Below are 18,883 nucleotides of genomic sequence, written 5' to 3' on the forward strand. Positions count from 1 at the left end.
TGGCCAGCATGGGCTCCAGCAAGTCTCCGGAGGTCCAGAGACTCACTGAAGACTGGGGTCTCCCCGCAGGCCATATTGGGAGTCCTCAAGGGCCACAAGTGGCCCCAGGGCCAGGGGTTTGGGCACCCCTGTGCTATACTGATACTCAGCATATTTTTGGCTAAAACATGAACCACAGAGCTAAACCGATCCAATTTACAAACAATTTTTGACATTTTTATTACACACACACACACACACACACACACACAGACAAACATTTATAAGAAAATATATACCTGTATTTCACTTACATCAGATAAAAACACCTTATTACTTGATTTATCATATACTTCAACAGTAATTTCATAGAGTCTTTCTGTTTCCAAGACCCACCTGTCACCTGGATGAACTGAAAATCCTACAAAGCACAAAAGCAAACTATATAGGCATGCATATTTGATAAAATACTAGTTTTCTATTAAATACCAGTTTTCTTTTTAAAGGCTTCCAATATGACAGCACACTATGAAAATTCAGCAAATTATTAAATTCTGTGACCAATGAAATTATGCAAATCATTGACATTTGATATTTCTAATTAAATGGCTGCAAGAATTTATCTGAGTAGTGAAGTTTTTGGTGAGGCTTTCCTGGAGAAGTGATAAGGGGAGGGCATGTAAATTGAAGGACTGTGAACCCAGGAATGTACAGAAAGGGACATGTAGCTCGCACATATTCAAATACAGTGGTGCCTCGCAAGACAAAATTAATTCGTTCCGCGAGTCGTTTCGTATTGCGAAATTTTCATCTTGCGAAGCACGATTTAAAACAAACCAAAACAAAAAAAATGCAAAAAAGTTCATCTTGCGAATCACCAAAAAAATCACAAAACACTTTCGTCTTGCGAGTTTTTTGTTGCGCGAGGCATTCGTCTTGCGAGGCATCACTGTATATAAAATTCTTTAGATAAGAGGCATTTTAAAGCAGGGTCCCCAACATGGTGCTTGCAGGAACACATATGCCCACGGGAATGGGTAATGGAGCATGCCTGCCCACCTAACTACTGACATCTCTAGTCTTCATTCTGTCTGTTCCATGAACTTGTACTGTGAAACAGGAAGTGTGGAAAGCAGTCTCCCTCTTCTCTCACCCAGACCTCCTCTTCCATTCTTTCCCTTTCAAACCAACTAGAACTTCAAAGAGCAGCACATTGAGGGTGAAAGGTGTTTGTTCGTGTATAGAAGGGTGAAAGATGTGTGCACATTTGTTTGCGGATGGACAAGTGTTTGAAATGTGCAAGAAATATCATTTCATACCTCCCCCTACTCTGTGGCAGCCATCTTGTGTCTGGCTTTACCCAGCTTTTGCTGATGGCCAGTTGGCAGTAGTGCCTGCCATTCCATCTCAGAATATCTGTGGTGTCCGCAGGCTCAACCCAGCCGGGAGTCCTGTTCTAGAGCATGAACTTCAGGAATGTACTTATGTCTATGCAAATTAAGTCACTAATTGACAGTTATAGTATGAATTCTATAATTACAGGCACTATATATACAGGCACCAAGACAGTATCTGGGATCTACATTTGTTTATGGAGCCATTTCATTATTATTTCTAGACATATACACTTATTTTCTTTGGAAAATATTTATTTTCTCCAAGGTAAACAAGAAAAATTGACAGATTCGTACTGAATATCCAATACTTACCCAAGTATCCAGGATCCACAACATAAATGGTACCATTTGGTAACTTGGAAGCACCTTGCATACTAATGCTTGAAAATTAGTCAAGAATAAAAACTTTGATAAAGTTATCACCACAAAAAGTATCATTTTCAAGCTGTTTGTTATTTAATGCCAGCGGCTTTTTAGGTGGTTGAACCTGCATGGGAGCTTTCGGGGAATTAAAAGTGTCAAAAAAATATAGAAATATAAGCAAAAAATTAGTGGAAGAAACAGGGCATTCATCACAATATGTATTTATACAAACAAAATATTACTTGGGAGTAGATAACAATTGATAGTATGATGGTAAGGCAGAAGGGCTCTGTGGGTCAAGGGAAGAGGTTGCAGCTCAATGGTAGACCATGCACTTTGCATACAGAAAGTCGCAGGTTCAAGGTAGAGCAGAGAAAAATTCCTAACTGAAACCTTGAAGTTCAGCCAGTTATTGTTAGCAATGACCGAGCTACGTAGATGGACCAAGTGACTCAGAATAAGGCAATGCCATACATTCTTACCAAATGTCTCATTTTTCTGAAGTCCAGGAAAAATGTTGCTGTGTGGACTCCCTGTGACTACAGCAGCAGCTTTCATGACTGATAGCTTACAGCAGGGTGTGCATCACAGCACTTTAGGGCAATGCTTCCCAAATTCCCACAAGGGAGTTGGGAGCACTGTAAGTTGTTGTGGGGGAGGGGGGAAAGCAACAAAGGGAACCCCAGGATCATGCTGCTGCTGGGGACAGGAGGGGTTTTTTCTACTTGCCTGCTGCCAATGCTGTAGACCTAAGGGTCCGGGAGGGTGCAGGGAGCCTTTCGCAAGGCTCCCTTTACCTGCAAAAGTGTAAAAAAGGTTTTAAAATGAGCACTTCCTGTTTCATTGCAAAGGTCTCCTAGGCCCTAGGATCCAGTCAAAATAAGGAAATGCCACAACCAATAATTTTTCTCTTTGTATGAAGAAACCAGGTGCTAGTAGTCAGTGAGTTAGTGAACATTAGTAATGGATTTAAGAAGGTTGGATAGGACTTTCTGCAAGTGTTCATAGCTATTTGCTTTGGGCAGCTGCTGCTACAGTCACCTAGAAGCTTCTGAATACATGTGAACCAGTTCTTTGTGAACCAGAACATTTTATCCATGTGCTGGATTATACGCGCAAAATCTGTAGACCTGAAAACACCACACACAAAGGATATTTTTGTGGCCAAGTACAACATTTGTCTGTCCCCGCTGCAATGCAGTAACTGTGGATGTTGCCTGATCCAACTTGGCAACTGGCCAAGCTAGATCTCCCTCAGGGCCCAGTGTGTTGTTCTGAAGCTGCAGTTCATACTGATCAGAAGGCATCATTAATTCTGTAAATAAAGCAAAGATGCACAAGAAGCAATAAAAGCAAAAAGGTGTCATTAGTTAGATCCTGTCAACACAAATTATACATTTGTGAGTAGCACACATTTAGTTAATGTTTTTTAACCATTTAATAGAAACATTCATATGTCAAGCTAGAAAATGTTATATTTAAGAAAAAGATTAAACAAGGTAAAAATTAATGAAAAATTCCAACTGTACCTAAAAGACATTGACAGGAGAACAGTTTACAAAACAGTGATAATGGAAATCTGTCACAAGGGTAATCAAAATTTCTACTGCCTAATCTAATTCAAAAGTTTTTAGGAATTGCTAAAACTAAATGGTTTTATGTCAAATTTTGGTTTTTTATTTCTAAGCTTCCAACATTAAGAGGTCTGTGTCCTCCAATTTTGTTTATGGATCTGCTGGAACCAAGTTTTGAAAAATAGGTTACAGCTAATTTAAAATATCAAGTTTTCTTGTATGACTATCTGCCCACTTCATTGAAAGAGGTCGGCCCTCTGTGTCCCTTTTACCAAGGTTTTTTTGGAACACTCACTCATGACTGGGCCTTTTTGGTTGCAGTCCTCAGGTTACAGAATTCCACCCTTCTTAAGGCCCATTTGGCCCCCTCATTGTCAGTTATTTAGTGCCTGGTTAAAATTTTTCTGTTCAGGCAGGCATTTCAGTTAAATTAATGCCTCACTATTGTAATAATAAATAATAATAACAGGTATTTATATACCGCCTTTCTTGGTCTTTATTCGAGACTTTATTCAAGGCGGTTTACATAGGCAGACTTTTTATTTAAATCCCTTATTAAATAGGGATTTTTACAATTTGAAAGAAGGTTCTTTCTTTCAAGAACCACTACATTCAAGGTGTTTCATTCCGATCTGGCTTTACATTCTGGCCTCCATCCTCCCACACTCAGAGCAGATGGAAATAGCCCGATTTCAGCTTGTCAGCTGCTTCAAGGTCGCACGGTGCTGGAGGCCTCGAACTGGCGACCTTGTGGATGTTATCTTCAGGCAGACGGAGGCTCTACCCTCTAGACCAGACCTCCTGCCTGGTCTATATATATATACCTGGTCTAGTATATATATACTGTATATTTGTGGGGCATTGTTTCCTTCTGTGCTCTCACACCTGGGTTGATTTTCTGATTTATTACCGATTTTTAAATATATTATTTTATTGTTTTGTTTATTTTTGATAATAATAAAAATGTTTCAGTATAAGGTAAACCACCATCCAGGTCCCTTCAAAAGCAGGAAGGCAGCATAAACATCTATGGAAAAATAAAAAGTTTTCAGCAGTAGGTACATCTTTACTGTCCATTTAAAAGCAGGCACTGTAGTGGCCAACCAAACATGATTGAGAGAGGGAATTCCATAACTGGAGAGCCACCATAGGTTGGTTCTGCATCCCTACCAACCACATTGCAGTAGATGATGGAATGCGGAGCACAGCCTCCGATGACACGCATGACACCCATGGTGTTTGAGAAGCTCACGTGGGAGATCAATTTTTACAGAATCAATCTATGAAAAATGTTGCTTCCCCAGCATGCTAAATAATATCCTCCTAAATGACCAGCATGCCAGCATGTTAAATGACCTCCTCCTCTGCAATGAGTCTCCTCAGACCTGCGCCAGCTCTGTAGCTGGTAAAAGTTCGAGGACAGAAAGGGGGAGAGGTGACTGTTTATGGAGGGAATAGGATTCGGCACATGCCTTTGCAACCAGATCCACAGCCTCCCTGGCTTCACACTCCTTCCCTCTGCGCAGTTTTGCCCCCTCCCCACCCCACCAGTACCCTAACTGCTCTGGTAGACATGGTGCAGTCCAGTAATGGATGGGGAGCAGTGCCACCTCTTGCGGCAGCACTCCTAAAATGGTTGCCAACCAAGCACTCTGCATGCTGATAGCGGCACTTATAACAGCAGAACTCTGTTTCAGTGTCACAAAGCGCTTTGGTTGGTAGCCCAGTCCTACAGAGGTTTGGGCTGTTAGTAAGATGGTAGCAGCAAAGAGTTCTTCTGCTAAGATGCATCATACTATAGTACACTGGTTCCCAACCTGCAGACAGGGACCACAGGTGGTCTGCAAGACCCTGAGAAGTGGTCCAAGAGGTCTTAGGAAAAATTGCTTTTGATCACTTCCAGCATCTCTCAGAGCTAGTAGATTCCCATGGACCACCAGAAAGAGTGGAGAACAGACTGGCAGCAGCTGGAAGCAAAAGCAGTAAACCACAAATCTCTATAAATAATAAATCTTTTTCTAATTACAGGCAGCCCACTTTCAGTACTTGCGGATTTCCTCATCTGTGGGTCCCCGAAACTGTGGCATGGGCCAAAGTGGAGTGTGCCAAGGTGAGGGGACTCTGCTCCTCTCGCTTCTGGAGGCTCTGCTGAAGCCTGCAGAAACCATGCGCGCACACCTGCGGCCTTTGTGGGCTTCAGAAAAGCCTCCAGATTGACTGGAGCTCGGCTCTGGTCAGGTTTGAGATGTGTGTGTGTGTGTGTGTGTGTGTGTGTGTGTGTGTGTGTGTGAAAACCACAGGTTTCAAATATCTGCCGTTTTCCTTATCTGTTATCTATGGATAACGAGGACTGCCTGCATTACAAATTTAAATGTATTTTTTGTGTGCGGGGGTGGGAGGTTACCCAACAATTCCAATTTTGGCGTCAGTGGTCCGCAGTCACCTAAAGGTTGGGAACCACTGCTATAGTATAACTGGCTTCTGATAGCCATTGTTTCATATAGCAAGACTAGCACTTCCTGTCCAATGTAGTTACACCTATGACAAAAGTAGCATAAACTCCTGTCTTAATACACCATGTCATGCATGCACTCATCAATAAGCTTTCAGCTGCACAGTAAGATTTTTAAGACACAGCACAGGTTAGTAATTTTAAAGTGCTCCTTTTGTATAAACACATCCATACACACCTCGTGTACACCTGTCAAGAGAAGTATTTATAGGTATTTATTCAGGTCAACACAACACCATCCAATTCAAGCATTCCTTCCACTCATGTGAGTTGGTAAAAAATCTTCCAGACTGAAGGACATCTTTAAACTGAGTCTACGTCAGTGTAACAGGTTTGCGAAAACCCATAACAGTCAACTTATTTTCTTCTAAGGTGGTGATGTGTTTAGACTGAAAATAAAATAGCAAAGTTGGAGAAAAGACAAACCTGTAATCTTCCCTTGCCTTATTTTCTGAACCTTATACTGCACAGACATTCCCACCAAGAGGTAGATATCAGAAGCTGGATTCAGAAGAATGTTTTCCAAAATAAACAACCTCACTTCAGCAGCAGGCACATTCTGTTGATTAAAAGCAAAAGGACTTTAATATTAAAGTAACCCTCGCAAAAAAACACATGTATTTAAAATAAATAAAGGTTCATAAACCTTAAGTGATAAATATTTATGTAAAAGAAAAACATCTATAAGAATGTAAAGCAAAAAGCTTTAATGTTGTTTTGGATTAATATCCAGATCTCATAACCCTTTCACCAATGGATACACGTGCATAGCAAATGAGGAAAGTCAAAACTCCACATGGCTTTCTCCTTGCACCAATTGGCCAGTTTTAGTTTCTATAATGGTGAAACAAAAGTTTGCATTTATTAGCATAAGTCTAAACATAGTACTTTCTCTTGAACAAATCTAGGTGCCATCTGCTTGTATTGTTTACAACAGTGTACCATTTTTTTTTTCCTCTGAAACACACCATGTCTGGTCAGAAAAGTATGAGAGAGTCATTACCCTTCCACAGGTAACAAAAAGTGTACAATAATTTAAAGTATGTGTTGAAACTTATTTTTGTTTTCAAAATTTGTAAATATATGGTTTTTGCCAACAGGTACAAACTGTTCCCAGCATACTGTTATCCAGCGCTACGGTTGAAAAATTCCCCTGGCGAAATTTGAGTCTGTGGCTTTTAGAGCAAGTGTACATTATTAAATTCTATGGTTATAATTACATTTTCTTGAAAGCAGGAAGTTCAGTGCTTTGGGGAAAGAAATGGATGTCAGCTTGTCAAAGAAAATTGAAGATGGCAAGTTAACTTAAGCAGTAGCATTCTGTACTGCCATGTGGGTATTCTATGCTGTTATGTGAGTGAATCAAGTATAGTTTTCAATTTTTTTCTGAGCTTGCACTAAGGTTATGAAGAACGTAGTGAAATGGGACTCCTTAAAATCTCCAAAGAAGTTGTTTTTTCCCCCCTCACTAAACCTTTTGGTTGCAGTCAGGAAAAAAACTGATGGAGAGGAATCAGTGAAAGTTCTGAAGGAAAAATAAGAAGAGAAAAATGAAATCATTATGCTTAATCTGAAAATGGTAATGGACCACTTCTGCTACCTTCCTCAATGAAATAAAAATGCAAAATTGCATTACATTCATTCATTGAAATGTATACCAGTTTGCAAGGAAAGCGCCCTACAGGTAGACCACAGCTGCAATACAAGGACATCTGCAAGAGGGATCTGAAGGCCTTAGGGATGGACCTCAACAAGTGGGAAACCCTGGCCTCTGAGCGGCCCGCTTGGAGGCAGGCTGTGCAGCATGGCCTTTCCCAGTTTGAAGAGACACTTGGCCAACAGTCTGAGGCTAAGAGGCAAAGAAGGAAGGCCCATAGCCAGGGAGACAGACCAGGGACAGACTGCACATGCTCCCAGCGTGGAAGGGATTATCACTCCTGGATTGGCCTTTTCAACCACACTAGACGCTGTGCCAGAACCACCTTTCAGAGCGCGATGCCATAGTCTTTCGAGACTGAAGGTTGCCAATATATATACAATATACATACCAGTTTTAAAACTGTCCCTTTCTATAGCTTTGAAGCTGAATTTAAGAAAATGATGGGGTTTCTACATCTTAGATGTGGCTTTGCCCATGGAACATGAGCTAGGAGACAGCAGCAATTCAGTGTTGCAAATGTTACTGCCTACTACCTTCACCTTGGTTACTGCTGGTGTAATGACAAACCAGCACTTGAACTGCATGAAACGGAGCGTGGGAAGGGATGGATAATAAAGTGTCCTGAAAAAATAACCAGCAGACACAGGCACTCATTCTCATGAACACAGAGAGGGGCTGCAGCGTGGGATAACAAATTGTTACTGTCTGCAAGTTCAATATTATAACTTCCCATTTCTCCCTCTTGCATAAAGCTCCTTCCCTTCCACAGACTCCAGTACAAATAAGTTGTGTGGTTGATAAGAGTAGGTAGTACCTGTTGCCACTATTTGCTGTGTTAGCTTTTGTTTCTACAGCTACTGACATAGGGTTGACACTGCTGTGGTTGAGAATAGAATTTTGAACACAGGATATCCATGTTACTCCTGGCCCAGAAGTGGGAAAACTGGAATTATGCTGCCCAGATGCAATCCTATGCACCCTTCTTAGAAATAAGAACTACTGAAAATGGACTTGCTTCTGAATAAGCATGTAAAGGACCAGCCTGTAAAAATATGAATTTACACATACAAAACTGTTTTATCTAAGTGAAAAACTCTTTAAAGGCAAATTAAAATGCTGAAATACTCATTTCTTTACACTGACACCCCCCAAAGAAGCACACAAGACATAGGCTTGGAATGATTTAATTAAAAAACAACAAACATGCAACAGGGAAAAACCTATCTAAAGTCCCCCAGTGTGCTGGCATCCGGCCATTTAACTCATCCTAACAATCAGGTGCCACATCCTGATTCAAGGTTTCACTCAATCAAGGATTGAATAAGCCTATCCTGGCCAACCCTGAGGGGTCAAGGCAGCCGGCCAGCGCAGATTCACACAGGAAAACCTTGTGTGAGTCTTTGCTCGAACCAGCAAGGGGATCACCAGCCAGCCTTATTAACCCAGGCAAGTGCTGTCAGAGTGGTTCTGGCTTATCCCTTGGCCTTGCTAACCTCAGCATGTATGCAGGCCTTGCTCCTGGCTACTCAGCCAGCATGCCACCTGCTAATCCAAACATACTGGCAAAAAACTCCCAGTTCAACCATATCCAAATGCCAGTCTAGGGTAGGTGAAAAAAACTACTAACAAATAGCCAATCAGGTTAGCAGCAAAATATTCCTATGCAACCCCTTAAAAGGTGACCAGCTAATCTCAGACTCAATTCAGGGTGGGTAGGTGGGTGGGCGGGGCTTGCCAGATCAGTGCAGACTGAAGCTGGGCAGCCTGCCGGTCCCAGCAACAGCCGCAACACGCCACTCAGCTCCAAGAGGTAGCCAATTCTTCTTCTTCTTTAGCATTTGTCCCATGTGGTGGTGCAGTCCGCTATTTTGGATTGGAGTTGCCATTTCTCTTGGTTGCAGGCTTGGTCCAGGTGCAGGTGGGCGATTTTCATGTCACCATGCAGCATGTCAAGCCAGTGCTGCTTTGATTGGCCCTTTGGTCATTTGCCACTGACCTCCACTGAGGCTCTCCAACTGGCCCTTCTGCGCCAGTGTATCGCTCTTGGCACACAGAACGTGGCCGTACCACTGAAGCCAGGCTTCTCTCAACTTGTCAGCGACTGGAGCAATGCTGTACCGCTGCTGGATGTTGTCACTGCGGATGTGGTCAAGACGAGTGATACCATGATCCAACGCAGCATCTTTGTCTCCATGACACCGAGGCAATGTTCGGCTTCTCTTGTCGCCAGCCAGCTTTCAGCCTCGCAGGTTGCAACCAGCTGGATGACTGTCTGGTAGATCTTTGACTTGAGACGGTTGTTGATCTTCCTGTCACAAAGGACACCAGTCATTGTGCACCACTTTGTCCAGGCTGCGTTTACTCTCGCAGTGGTCTCGTGACTCAGGCTGCTGTCAGCCGTGATCGTCAAACTGAGGTATCAGAACGTCTCAGCACGTGGCAGGTCGATGCCATTTATGCGGATTGTCCCGAGCTCATTGGGGTCCATCGTCATGTACTCTGTCTTCTTGATGTTGATGCAGTGGCCTAACAATGCAAGACGGTCACGCCAAGCTTGTACTTGCTGCTCAAGGTCCGCCTGGTTGTCGGACGCGAGAAGAACACCATCTGCTTAGAGAAGTGTCCACGGCGCCAGCTTTTGCAGATTGTGGGTGATGACATCCATCACGGTGATAAATAGCAGCAGAGAGTGCCGAGCCTTGGTGGACACCGACAGTAATGCAGAAATCTTTCGTCATTCCAGCAATGGCCTGCACACAACCCTTTGGGTCCTTGTACAAGAGCTTCACCCATCAAACAAGTTCTTCTGGCACTCCTTGGCTTTGTAGCGTGTACCAGATGACATCATACGGCACATGATTGAACGCCGTTTCAAGGTCAAGAAAGGCAGCATGCAGTGGCTTTTGCTTCTCTCAGTGCTTCTCGAGCAGGAGGCGGGCAGCATGCACTGCATCTGTTGTTCCATAGCCACAGACAAAGCCTGTTTGGTTCGTTGTGAGTTGGATGATGTCGCGGATGCGGGATGACAACCCTCTTGAAGATCTTCACTGTGTGAGAGAGGAGGCGTATCGGCTGGGGGTTTGCACAGTCAGCACAGTTGCCTTTCTTCTTCCAGATCAGGACGGTCATACTTTGTTGCCAGTTGGCAGGTATCTTTTGCCCGGCAATGATCTGGTTGAAGAAACTCATGAGCCAATCGATCAGGTTCCAGGAGGGCGATTTCCAGAGCTCAGTGGCAACATCATCAGGACCCATTCCCTTGCCAAGCTTCATTTGTTTCAGTGCCTCTGACTTCTTCAGGCCCGACTGACTGCACGGGTCCATGAGTGGCGGCTGTTTGTGGGATCAGTGGGTGGGGGAATTCTTCTGTGGAGATCTGCTCAAAGTGCATATGCTGGCGTTCAGTTGCCTGCCTCCAATTGCTGATCAGCTGCCCTCTCTCGTTTATGCTGCAGAACTTCTCAATACCCTTGGTTTGGCGATGCCGCAACTTGGTGAACCAGTAGACATTGCACTCACCCTCACATGTGTCAAGCTTCTTGTAGATGTCGCCATAGCGTGTGGCTTTCGTGAAGGCAACGGCTTTCTTTGCTTCCCAACGAGCATCTCAGTACTTCTGCCAGTTGGCAGGCATCTTGTTGTTGAGGAAGACGTGTTAGAGTCACTTTTTGTCTCTTACCTTTGCCTTGACGTCATCGATCCAGAGCCTGATGTCTTGGTCAATTTGGCATCTGCTGGGCTTCCTCACACCAAATGTTGCACGTGCAGCCTCACTAATGGCATGTGTCGCCTTCTGCCACGTTTCTTTAATGGTCGTTATGGTGGGCAGTTGGATGCATGCAACGAGTTCGGTATCTTTCTCTCGCATACACCACCACTTGATGCATGTGATTCCGGTGTGCTGTTCGTGTTGCTGTTTTGACCGCTTGATGCATAGCTTAGCAACAAGCGGGCAATGTTGAGTTGTGACCGTTTCAAAGGGAATTGCTTTGACATTGAGGACCTTCTGCAGGATCGTGCTGACACATGAGGATGAAGTTAATCTGCGATGACATGCCATCACTGTAGCAGGTCACAAGGTGTAAAGGCCTCTTCTGGAACCTGTTGTTGGCGACAACGAGGTTCTGGGCATCAGTGAAGTCGAGCAATTTTTCACCATCGCTGTTATGGATGCCAAATCCGTGGCCGCTGTGGCTACTGTAGCTGTCTGCTGCTTTGCCGACAGGGCCTTTAAGGTTGCCAGCAATGACGGTGTAGTCTGTGGGGTGAGCCTTTTTGACTTTCTTGTCAAGCAGCTGCCAGAAGGCATCCTTGGCACTGTTAGTGCAGCCAGTCTGGGGCGTGTAGGTGGAGAAGTAGTGAACACGCTGCTTTGCCATGACAAGTACGATCTTCATGAGGTGAATGTAAAAGTATCCAACCTCTGTGACTGTGTCACAAAGTCGCCTTGAGGTGCTGCTGCTGACATCATTGCACATCTTTGGGCTGCCATGGTAGCTGACCTTGTAGCCATCGCCGATAGACTGGGACTTCGAGCCACTCCAGCGGGTCTCTTAGAGCACGCAGATGTCAATGTGGTGTTGCTTGGGCGCTCTGGCAAGTTCAGTTGATCGCCCAGTGAGTGAGCCAACATTGAGCGTGGTGTTGCAAATGTTCTTCGTGGCATCATGCTTTTGGTTTTGGACTAGTCTGCTTGCGCCCTTGCGCCGTACTTGCGCCATTAATTCTTGACCATTTTTCGGACAGGTTGGCCCTTGCCTGAACACATAGTTTGTGGAGGACGCCCTAGCTTTTCTTCTAGAGCACATGCTCATCCAATCCGTGTTTGATGTGACATTGGAAAACTGGCTGGTCCGTCGCAGGGGCCTATCACCAGTATTGGTCCATGCTCAGCTTGTCCCGTCGAAGATGGGGAGTTTCCAGTGGCACCACTAGGAGGAGTGGACCATCACCACGTCTAATTTTTCCAAATACAATCCCAATTACAAATTGCCTGCCTGTTTTTCCCACTTCTGCCTCATGTGCAGGAGTGGGGGGTAGTGTAAATGGTGGCAGGGCTGCAAGTGCCCCACCAGAAAAGCAAGATCTTATGTATCACATTGCAATAAAGATCTTTGATCTAATAATGTATGCACAAGATGCTTATTCTTTTTAAAATACTTTACACAGCAACTAAATATAAAAACATAGTGCTCAAGAGAAGTCAGAACACCATTCAAGCAGTATGCCCTTTGTATGAACAGTCACACTATATAGTTGCATGTATTGTCCTATATAAATCTGAATAATTTCCCATTTAATTTTCCAAGTACTGAAAATGTATTTGTGTGCATTCAAGCAACCCGTGGATAAGGTTAATTCAGTGTGAACAAGCAAATAATTCACACTATATTTTTTCTGCCAGAATTCTTATTGCGATTTCAAAACATATCCCCTGGAAAATAAACATGAAGACAAGGCCAACAAAGCATTTGTTTGGACAGTTAAGAAAAACTATCCAGTGAAGTGAAAAGCAAAAGAGGAAAGTGGTTTTTGTTCTATCACCTGAGCACTCCTTTTTCTCTGAAGATTTATGAAGCTAGTATCCTCACAGATCTCAGAATAAAGGTACTTTATAAGATTTCCTCCAGCTTTTATCCATGACACTTTTAAAAATACAACACTCAAACCAGTTTTTGCACCCTGCTGGTTGAAGTGTTTGGCACTTTAGCATTCACATGGGTGCCATAAAATGTGTCAATAAATGAAGAAGAAAAGAAGAGTGGAGGTGGATTGTAACTACTACTGGGGAATGTTCTTGTTCCTTTCTCCCTACAATAGCCAATGTGCCAACACCCAAATTTGGATAATTTCTATGTCATCTTGGAAGGCCCCTGGGCTCCACCCCATCTCAGGAGAGGTTTTTGGGAGGCTGCTCTAAGGGAAGGGAAGTCACCTTTCAGTAGCTTTCTTCATGTGCAGAACTTGAATGAGTAAGCTAGAAAACTTCTGGGGAAAATGGTTTTCCTATTGTGGAGAAGCAGGATTAGCACTTTGAACATTCTTTTTTAGCTCCCTTGCCATTTTTTATATATACACTCTTGTATTACATACTATGCTTGCAAACATACACTGTGTTCAATTATTACTAAATAGTTGATTAATTAGCAATATTAATTAAATATTCTCATACTAAGAAAATGGAGGGGGCACTGGATTATAAGAAGGTACTCAAATAGCTACAGTGCCAGTTTAATAGAGATATGCAAAGCTATTGTTCCATGATATAAAAAACGTCAATAACATTGCAAATAATAAAAACAATATAAACACCACAGCACAGTAGACTTTATGATAAATGACCATATGCAGGTTTTATACTGAAATTATTCTTTTTTTTGTGCAAAGTTTATTTATTTATTACAGATACAGGTAAGGAAAATGGGTTAAACTTAGGGCTGGGACTACATAGGTTACATATGAGGATATTGGCCATAGATTACAACATGTCTTAATCCAAAAAAGAAATCAACAACGACTGAAAAAAAAATCATTAATACAAAAATTATCCTATTTATCATTATACTAATTAATGATTTAACTAAACAATCACTATTGTTTAACTAAAATTATTTATCCAATCATAAAAAGGCTTCAAGTTTTGCACATAAAATATTCTTGCTGCTATACTGATATGTACAATAAAATGTTTCTTATATTGGTCTTCAATTTCTGATATCACATTTAAAAGGAATATTTCCAGTTTGAATGGTACTACACATTTCAATATCTCTTGTAACAATATATATCATTTTCCAATATTTCTTTACTTTCCACATAACCACCACATATAATAAAGAATTCCCTCATTCTCTTTGCATATCTAACAATTATTTGATGATCCGGGGTACATTTTTGCTACTTCCTCTGGCATTAAATATCATCTATAAAACAATTTATATAAATTCTGTTTAGAAGATACCGCTTTAATTATCTTAATACCACTTTAACTATCTTAATATTTGTATTCCAACTTCGTTTTCATTTACATCTACTTGATTTGACATAATTAATGGAATACTCCTCACTTCTGAGGAGAATTCAATCCATTAATATCTACAAAAAAATTCCACTTGTTATTCAGCCATTTTCCCTCCCTGTCTTAGTATTTTCTTTGTTCTCTGTCTTGTTGATATTTTCCTTCTTGCTCCTTTCACTCCTTCTTCTTCCTCTTAACTCCCTTATATTTCTTGATCCCTCTCTTTTCTTCTTCTTTCTCCATTTTATTCTTTTTGAATTTAATCCAAAGATTCTTCTTCTTCTTGAAAGGACACACTCTCTTTCTCTGAGAGTTCCCTCTTTTTTCTTCCTGAAAATTCTAATAATAAATGCTGCTTTTTCCATCTCCTGCCTCATTCTTTAAAATCTCCAATTCTTTAGTTTCATCTGACATTTGGTTCATTCTTTTTTCCATCCCCTCCATACTTTTCTTTGTCTGTTTGTCAGGGAGGAGTTTATTTGCCTCATTTTTTCAGATAGTTTTCCAACCTCTTGCTTCAGTTCATTTCTGAATTCTCGCAACATCTCCATTAATGAGGCCTGGATTTCACTAACATCCTTTAAATTTTTTGATATTCTTAACAGTATCAAATCAAGCCGATTCCCACAGTCATCCAATTCTTATTGTCTTGTATCCCTTCTTGTCAAAGATAGTCTTAAGTTTTTATATCCAAAAGAGGTGGGTCAGTAATCCAATTCAAGTTAATAACACCGTCAAATTAAGTTAGTATACCTTTAATTGTTCAGGCCTGAGGCAAGCCTTTTGCGGCAAAAACGAAAGTGAAAATTGTTCCATACTTTAAAGATTAATTGTTAATTTCTTTTCCATGCATACCATTCCAACAGGGTGATCCTTTATCTCTTTTCTTCCAATCATCCTTGTTACAAATAATAATAAGAAGAAAAACTTCTCCAGCAGGGGCTTTTTAAATCCACATTCGCTCTTTTTCCCCTCTGGGTGGCTGCAAGCCAATGTAAATAATCTTAAAGTTGTCTTTCCCTCCTTCCAACCTCTTGATTGCAATTCTTTTTATAGCCTTTTAAGGAACTGGTTACTCACAGTTAAAGGCTTTGTTCGCTTTCATGTTTTATCTAGGCCGTGGGGGGGGGAGTCCTCAGTTGTCCGAATCGTCTCTGAAGATGGTGTCCGGGATACGATGTGATTCAGCACAGAGCAATCAGGGAAATAGCTCTGAAACCACCATTTCAAGAGACTGCCCCATTCAAGCTCTCAGCCTTCGTTCCTTCTTCTTGGCAATGAAGAGTACCTCATTGTTGAGGTCCTTAGAAAACACATCTATTTAGCAGTTCCCCTCGGAGCCCTCCAAGGTTCCATGCTACTTCACTGAGTGTTAACTCTGCCCCCCCCCTGAAATTATTCTTGCCCATCCACAAAACTCGTGTGCCCCACTACATCTGAAGTACTGTCAGCAAAAACACCTGAGAGGAGTTTCTCTATTGCCAAGCCTAGGCTGGAACTAGGGAGATCCACTCATTTTGACTTTCTGCAACCTTTATATTTCAAGAGGCCTTCGGCCTGACTGATACCCAGTATTTTTTTCCCTCTCACTCTTTGGGACTTGTGACTGATACTTCATTGTATTATATTTTTGAAGCAAGCTGCCTTGTATGTTTCTATTGCAACAGAATGGCAGCATTTTAAAAAATAATCCGACAAGCCTAGGTTATTTCCAAATAGCGGCATGATCACTAACCCCGGAAAACTGTCTGGTGTACCAATAGAGATCAATGGAAAGGAGCCAGGCAACACAAGTTTCCACCTGCCACTTGTTTCCATGACTGCTAAGAAACTAGGAGTATCTAAACTGGTTCTTCTAATTACAGATCACATTGGCCCACTGATGTCTTCTTCTCACACTATTCTTTTGACATATGAGCCCCTGTTCTGTGGCTCTATCCAATACTCCTTGGGTTGCATAAGGAGGCCCTGAGCTGCATTGGAGAAACCAATATTGCTCCTCCCCAAACTAGCTTTGCCTCAGTTTCTCTCCCATGTGGTCAGGAGGTATCAATGCCAGGATCTGAAATGATCGTTTGATCCTCGTTGGTTTTATCTAACTGTGGTTTGATCTAAATCACATTTTCTCAAATTCATACATTATGTAGAACTGAAATTCCATTCAAACTGCAAGTGGTAACTTTAAACTATCTTCCTCTTGAGCATGGAAGAGGAAAAAGGAATGCATACATCTGCAGTTCTCCCAGGGTCATTCGCGTAGTGAGAAACAATCATTTTCCCATTATTATTAAATCTGGCTTCTATGTTTATTTCCTTTCAACCAACTTTCAGCAGAAAAATTCTAATACTTAGCATTTGTATAGCACTTTCTGAATGTTCAAAGTGCTTCACATGTATAATCTTGATGCTGTCCTAACAACCATGTAAGGCAAATAATATTGTCCTCAGTATGCAGCCAAGAAGCTGAGGCTGGGAGAAAATGGTTTGCCTACAGCTACCTAGCATGTTTGTGACAGTTGAGATTCAAATTGAGAAAGTCTCAAATCACAGCTCAATCTGTCAGCCTCTGTGCTGTACCACCAGAAAACTCAGTAAACATCTTTTGTTTAAGAAAACTTACTTTCAAATTAGGATAAGAATAGTCAAGTGTTTTGTTTCTAGAATTCATCCCCCAGTACAAAAATCTGTCAAAGTGATATGTGTTACGGGTTTTCATTAAATTAACTATTTGTTTTCACTTCTTGAAACTTTTCCCCCCTGCTGAAGCCTTAAGATAATTTGCTGCAGATTTCAATCTACAAATACCCCAAACACATACAATTCTGCTGATAACGTTCAACCGGATCAGAATCCTGCTGACTGGCCACAGTAGTGTTGGTGCTGCAAAATTCAGTCTTGTTATGGATACATATTTTTATCTGTCAGGCACTTGAATACCCAGAGGGACTGTAATGTGCTGAAAACAATGCATCATTTTGCAATTTTTAATCCCAGAAAACACAAGCCTGGGAAGTCCCATTATGTACTTGTTTAAAGTTCTACTTATAACACTCTTTACTGGGAAAAATCAATGATGATGCATTGACAACATCTCAAGAAAAGTGTCTGGAGGAAAACAGCTGCAGTAGGCTTGCTGGTGTGTTAATCTCGACTTCTGGAGACTCTAGCAACAGAACACTATAATGAGTATGGGGAAAGTAGTCTCAAAGGTTTATGTGCAAACGTATCTGAAGCATCAAAAAGATGAGTGGTCAAAAACAAAAGGAGGGCAGAGAATGGGAAAGAGGAACAAAGTAACTCAAGGCAACTGAGTTTTTGAATCACAGTTCAAAACTTGGGTGAATGTTGATGCTGACATGAATTCTTATAACCCCTGATGAATTTTGTGAATGCATATATTTTCCTGCTTCCAGAACATATGAAGTGAATGTTGAAAATCACACTCAGTGACTGTCAACATTTAATAGTATATCATCTTTCAATATCGCTTTGTAAAAACAATTTTTTTCATAGTATATGTATATGTATACTATTCTTCATAGTATATATACACTTATATAGCTCACCTTTACAGTCTGTTCTATGCATTTTGCCTCCAAAATGCTCCTGCCATGATTAATTTGTCACCCTTGAAATGCCTACAGGACTCTTGCTGAATTGAACTTGGTGTACAATGCTAAATATGTTCCACACATCAATGTCACTTCACGTCTGTCATTGGGTAATTGTTCCAACAGGGGAAAACAATTATCCTCTTGGGATACTGCAATACAAAATGGACCATATAAAATACAAATGTCATACCTTATAAACAGCTTCTTGTATTCTTGCTTTCAATTTTGAACTCCCTGTTTTCATGCCAGATACCAAAACAATGTCTCCTTGTTTGGCAACTTTTTCCATCTCCAGTATATAGGAAAGTGGTATATAGGCTGATTCCGAGAACTTCAGGAAACTGTAAAAATTGTTGATACTTTAGGTAATAACAAATGTGAATTAAGTTCTAATAAAACAGTAAAAAGTGCAACAGAAGTCTTTGTTTCTTAAACATGTGAAGTGGTCTTGATAATCCTAAACCTAAAGTAACTCCTGATCCCACAAATGCTGGAGAAGTTGTGGGAGGGAAATAATCTAGAAATATAACAAGCTACCTTATACAGAGGGACTATCTAGCCTGGGATCATTGACACTGATGAGCAGCAATCCTAGACCGGAAGTGGAAATTTCTGCTTGCAAAGTACCTATGCATGCAAAGAACCGAAGGGGATATTTGCTCTAAACTGATAGCCCAATCCTATGCTGGGGCAGTGCTAGTGGCCCACGCACTGCCCCAGCAATAGCTGCTGCAAACATGCCCTAACGCATGTTGTGGCTGCCAGG

At 41.6% G+C, this 18,883-nt stretch overlaps 1 protein-coding gene across 1 annotated transcript in view; it reads right to left on the reverse strand.

Annotated features, from left to right (window-relative positions):
* The window catches only part of NUP210 (nucleoporin 210), a 120,548-nt gene that overhangs the window by 75,234 nt on the left and 26,431 nt on the right, over positions 1–18,883 (reverse strand). The window contains exons 5-9 of the mRNA XM_066613804.1: positions 18,308–18,458; positions 6,252–6,384; positions 2,883–3,054; positions 1,689–1,756; positions 294–400 (exon numbers count right to left, since the gene is read on the reverse strand). Of these exons, the coding sequence (XP_066469901.1) occupies positions 294–400; positions 1,689–1,756; positions 2,883–3,054; positions 6,252–6,384; positions 18,308–18,458 (631 nt within the window). The remainder of the gene's footprint in view (positions 1–293; positions 401–1,688; positions 1,757–2,882; positions 3,055–6,251; positions 6,385–18,307; positions 18,459–18,883) is intronic.

Source organism: Tiliqua scincoides, chromosome 2 (assembly GCF_035046505.1).
Source record: "Tiliqua scincoides isolate rTilSci1 chromosome 2, rTilSci1.hap2, whole genome shotgun sequence".
Lineage (NCBI taxonomy): Eukaryota > Metazoa > Chordata > Lepidosauria > Squamata > Scincidae > Tiliqua > Tiliqua scincoides.